General features: G+C 59.7%; 1 protein-coding gene across 3 annotated transcripts in view; it reads right to left on the reverse strand.

Moving 5' to 3' along the window:
• CHST3 (carbohydrate sulfotransferase 3) overlaps nucleotides 1-4,384 on the reverse strand; it is a 9,180-nt gene continuing 4,796 nt past the window's right edge. Inside the window, exons 1-3 of one of the 3 annotated variants that reach the window (XM_042033480.1) lie at nucleotides 2,915-4,207; nucleotides 2,429-2,633; nucleotides 1-2,282 (exon numbers count right to left, since the gene is read on the reverse strand). In XM_042033480.1, coding sequence (XP_041889414.1) covers nucleotides 1,052-2,282; nucleotides 2,429-2,633; nucleotides 2,915-3,248 — 1,770 coding nt within the window. In that variant the 5' untranslated portion in view covers nucleotides 3,249-4,207 and the 3' untranslated portion in view covers nucleotides 1-1,051. Of the gene's footprint in view, nucleotides 2,283-2,428; nucleotides 2,802-2,914; nucleotides 4,208-4,384 lie in introns of those variants that run through there. The other 2 variants (XM_042033482.1, XM_042033481.1) reach the window with 2 other exon arrangements.

Consider the following 4,384-nt stretch of genomic DNA (forward strand, 5'->3'; position numbering starts at 1 on the left):
TAAAAATAGGCATTTTAATTAACGAAATACGAATTGGAGGGGGCAGCTCGGCACTGGGTCAATGTCTGCACATGACAAACAGCCTGAAACTCCCTGGGCCTCTACCAGGTTTGGTCACTCACGAGTGCTGTTGGCAGGTATTTCTGGGGCTCCCCCCAGGCAGAGGACACCCACCAATACTAAAAGACAGGAGGTGCTTTGGACTCTGTGCTGGTGGTTTTGTTTTTAATCGAATGTCTGACTGTCCTTCAGCACTGCTGAAGTTCGCAGTCGCTGTTGCACGGGGAGCTGGGGGTGTTACAGCCCGTCAGTCCCTGCGGGTTCTCCAGAACTCATACAGAAGGACACGTGGTTGTCTCCCGCCAAAATGTGACCTCTCTCCTGGGTGTCTCCCTTTGTGCTATGTTGTGCTGCTCTGATTTTTGGGCTTAGCTCCTTGACCAGCCTTCCCCTCCTTTTCACATCATAAATAAATAAATTCACCCGGTATGCAAATACACAGGAAAAAAGGAAAAAAACCCCAAACCTCCAAAACCAAGTTTGAAGAGCACCAAACCATAAAGTCACCTCATTTTGTTGCAGCCCAAGTGCCATCCAGGGCTCTGTGGGCAGTTTCCAGTCTGTGCTGGTGTATGAAGGCACTAAACCAGTAAGGTCTCTGGAGTCTGGGTGCTTGCTGACACCACAGGGATTTTGTCCTTGCCCCATCCCAGCTGGCATGGGGGTAGCAAGGCAGAGGTGCTTGGTCCTGTTCCCGTCTGCTTGGCCTCACCCTCTTCTTCCTCAATGCAGCTCCCGAGCTGGGGAGGTGGCCCTGCTGCCGACCCCACCGCCCCTCACCCTTACCACTTCCCCATTCCCGGAAAAATTGTGTAATTGAGGCTCTGCAGGATCCTGCGGCCAGCTCTGCCAGGATGCTCCGGCTCCCGGGGCTGCCACCTGGCAGCAGCGAGAAGCCTTTTCGGGAGCAGGGACCCCCAGGTCGTCTCCGGACCGGCCGGGAGCACGGCCGCAGCCCCTCGTTCCGCCCCGCCGCCATCCCCCCGCGCCGTTACGTGACCCAGGCGGGCTGTGCCTCCTCCAGCAGGCTGAAGGAGCGGTTGGCCAGCGCCGTGGGGCTGCTGGCCAGCTTGTAGCCGAAGAGCTGCATGGCTGGGGCGCAGGCGTCCTGCACCACCTGCGCCAGCTTGAAGGGCATGCTGAACCGCCACTTGTCGAACTGCTCCGAGGAGTTCTTGCACGTGGAGTAGACGCCGTTGCTGTCGCGGGGCGCCTGCGTGTTTTTGCCGATCCACTCCTCCACCTGCGGGGTGAGGGGCAGCCCGGCGAAGCGGTACATCTCCCGCGCCTTCTGCAGCGGTGCCCGCGCCACGTCCTCGTAGCGCACCAGCATGTAGCGGCCCCTCAGCCAGCCCGGCCGCCGCAGCCCCAGCTCCGCCGACACCCGGATGCTCTCGCAGTTGCCCCGCAGCCGCTGCACCTCCTCCTCACGCAGGGGAGCCTCCCCTTCAGATGCCCACTTCTTCCAGGTCTCGTACTTGCCGGAGAAGGCCACCATGCGTGAGGCCAGGACGGCGCGGGGGTCCCGCACCAGCTGGATGATGCGCAGGTCCAGCCGAGGGTCCTCCACTAGCGGCTGCAGGAACTCCAGCTGCCGGATGCGCACCGTCTTGAGGGCCACGTGCTGCTTGCGCCGGCACGCCTCGGCCGCCAGCGTGATGTTGAGGGGGCCGCAGCGGCGGTTCTTGCAGTAATACTTCTCGAAGACCTTCTTGGTGCTGGGCGTGCAGACAGGCTCCTCGCAGAGTGAGTGGCTGGAGCCCCGCCGAAACAAGAAGGGAGTCAGGTGGCCCTCGGGGGCTGGTGAGATGAAGTTCTCTAAAATGTAGAGGTCACAGAGGAGGAGCTGCTTGAGGACATCTCGGTAAACCAGGGCTGAGCCCACCGCACTGGCCCCTCCCGGCAGGAAGGTCACTGTCTTCTCGACGTGCCAGAGGGGCTCGAAGAGGTAGAAGATGCTGCCTTGCTGGTTGAAGAACTCCCCAACGAAAGAGGAGCCAGTGCGGGTGGTAGCCATCAGCAGAACATGTCTCCGTGGCCCGGGGTCCCCGTCACCTGCCAGCTGCAGGGTGATGTTGTACAGGTGGGACCTCAGCTGGGAGAAGGCAGCATCCAGCTCCTGCAGTGAGGCCAGGGAGCCGTTCTCGGCCGGTGTTGGGCTGACCTCTGTGCTGTTGGCCTCTGCCAGTGCCTGCGGGGTCTGCTTCAGCTTGTCTGAAACCCTGCGGGGAGACCCAGCCCAGCCTGGAGGACAGCAGGACCACCCTGCATCCCTGCGGGGGATTTCGGGGGCTCCCACTCCATAGGAGCTCGGGATTGGGGGAGAGAGGCTGCAAAGCATGGGGTGGCTCAGGTACTTGCTCCCTACCTGGAGATGAAGTTGTTCTCCTTCTCGATGATGACGAGGCTGATGACGAACACTAGCAGGACGGCGTACTTACTCCTCATCTTCAAGCAGTGCAGCAACTCCCGGATATCCTGGGGTAAAGCGCATCGTATCTCCATGGGGAACACACACAGGTCCTTCTTGCACCCCGGGAAAGTGTCTTGGGCTAGGGCCTTGCCAGCCCTGCCTATGGGGAGAAGAAGGGTCAGCATGGCAATGGTTTCCTGCAGGCAGGGTCAGAGGCTGACAAAGGCTTGACAAGAGCAGTAACAAAGGGGAAGCTCCTCCCTACTGCTCCATCCCACCCCCGAGGAGCAGCTGCCCGAATGCCCCATCGGCTGCTCCCCCTCCTTCCCAAAATACATCTGCCCGACAGGACCCCTTCCCACGTGTTCACCAGCCGCCCCTGCCCACCCTGAAACCCAATCCCTGCCACCCGACAGCTGCCTGCTCCACGCTGGCAAAAACCTGCTGCTGGCAGTGAGGGAGACCCTGGATCATCCTGATCTTTGGTGCATTGTGGCTCCCAGCCTCTGGAAAGGGGAGGGCTGGAGGCTCCGCTGTAGGGCCCCAGTGTGGGGCTGAGCAGCTTCCGCCTTCCCCCAGCATGGCAACAACAGCTGCTGAGCCTCGAAAATGAAACCCAGAGAGTTTTCAGGAAAGACAGCAGGCTGGAGAACGCTGCTGCTGCCAGTCCCCCTCGGGTAGTAGAATGCTCCGCGGAAGGTTTTTGCCAAAAAAGAAAAAAAACCCAAATGATGCAGCTGCTTGGTGTGGGATACAAAACCAGGAGACTTGGCATCCCCGCCCAGCAGAAAAGACCCGCCCCCCAGTCTGTCCTTCAGCGCTTGAATCGGGATGTTGGTGGAAACCGCTCTGAGTTGCACCAAACCCACATCCCAGATGGAGATTTTGGGGGCCAGAGCTGCTGTTTCCGGCTCTGGGGCAGGTCCCCAGTGTGCAGATTTACACCCTTAGGCCTTGCTGGCACCTGCTACCTGCCCGCTGGTTCGCGTGCCTGGTGCCCGGCTGGCCGCGTGAGTGATGCCGTTTGCTCGTCCCGCTTTCTTGGCCAGACTTTCGGTGACTCAGGGAAAGTCTATTTAGCTTTGGCTTGGCTCCACCAGTGCAACCCCGGCAGCCCGTCCCACCCCTGCTTTTGGGGTGAAGGAGGGGAGCCAGGCAGAGCCCCATCCTTTGAGGGGCCCCATCCTTTGAGGGGCCAGAGGGGAGATGCCCTGGCCAAGCCTTGATATCTGCAGCCCTCAGCAGAGCGTGGAGTGGGGAAGCCCTGCCAGACATTGTGTCACGTCCCAACCTCTTCTTTTGCTCGGCCAAAATATGCATTTTTAGTGTTGCTCGCTGTATGCCCCTCCCGCATGGGCAGGAGGGGTGGGATGTGCCCTGTGGCGAGGGCAGCACCCCAGCCTGTCAGGTTCCCAGTCCTCTCTGAGCGAGGACCACGAATTTCCCGGTTTCAGCAAACCACTCAGCTCCCAAGGCTTGGCTTCCAGCCATCTCCTTTCCAGCAAAACGTTCTAAAATGAGACATCCACACCCACGCGCCCAGGAAACTCAGGATTTAGTAGGATGCAGGGACTCTGGAGAGCCCTGGCAGCCCCAGAGCCCTCTCACTGTGGTACCCCAGCTCCCGCTTTCAGCAAGCCGCAACGAGATCCCCAGCACGTGTGTCTGTGTGTCTGTGTGTGTGTGTGTCTGTGTGTCTGTATGTGTCTGTCTGTCTGTGTCTGTGTGTCTGTGTGTGTGTGTGTGTCTGTGTCTGTGTGTGTGTGTGTGTGTGTCTGTGTCTGTGTCTGTGTGGGTGTGTGTCTGTGTCTGGATGTCTGTGTGTGTGTGTGTGTGTGTGTGTGTCTGTGTCTGTGTGTGTGTCTGTGTCTGTGTGTGTGTCTGTGTGTGTGTGTGTGTGTGTGTGTCTGT

Source organism: Corvus kubaryi, unplaced genomic scaffold (assembly GCF_017639235.1).
Source record: "Corvus kubaryi isolate FWS band 111438036 unplaced genomic scaffold, C.kubaryi_AGA036_p1.0 37357, whole genome shotgun sequence".
NCBI lineage: Eukaryota > Metazoa > Chordata > Aves > Passeriformes > Corvidae > Corvus > Corvus kubaryi.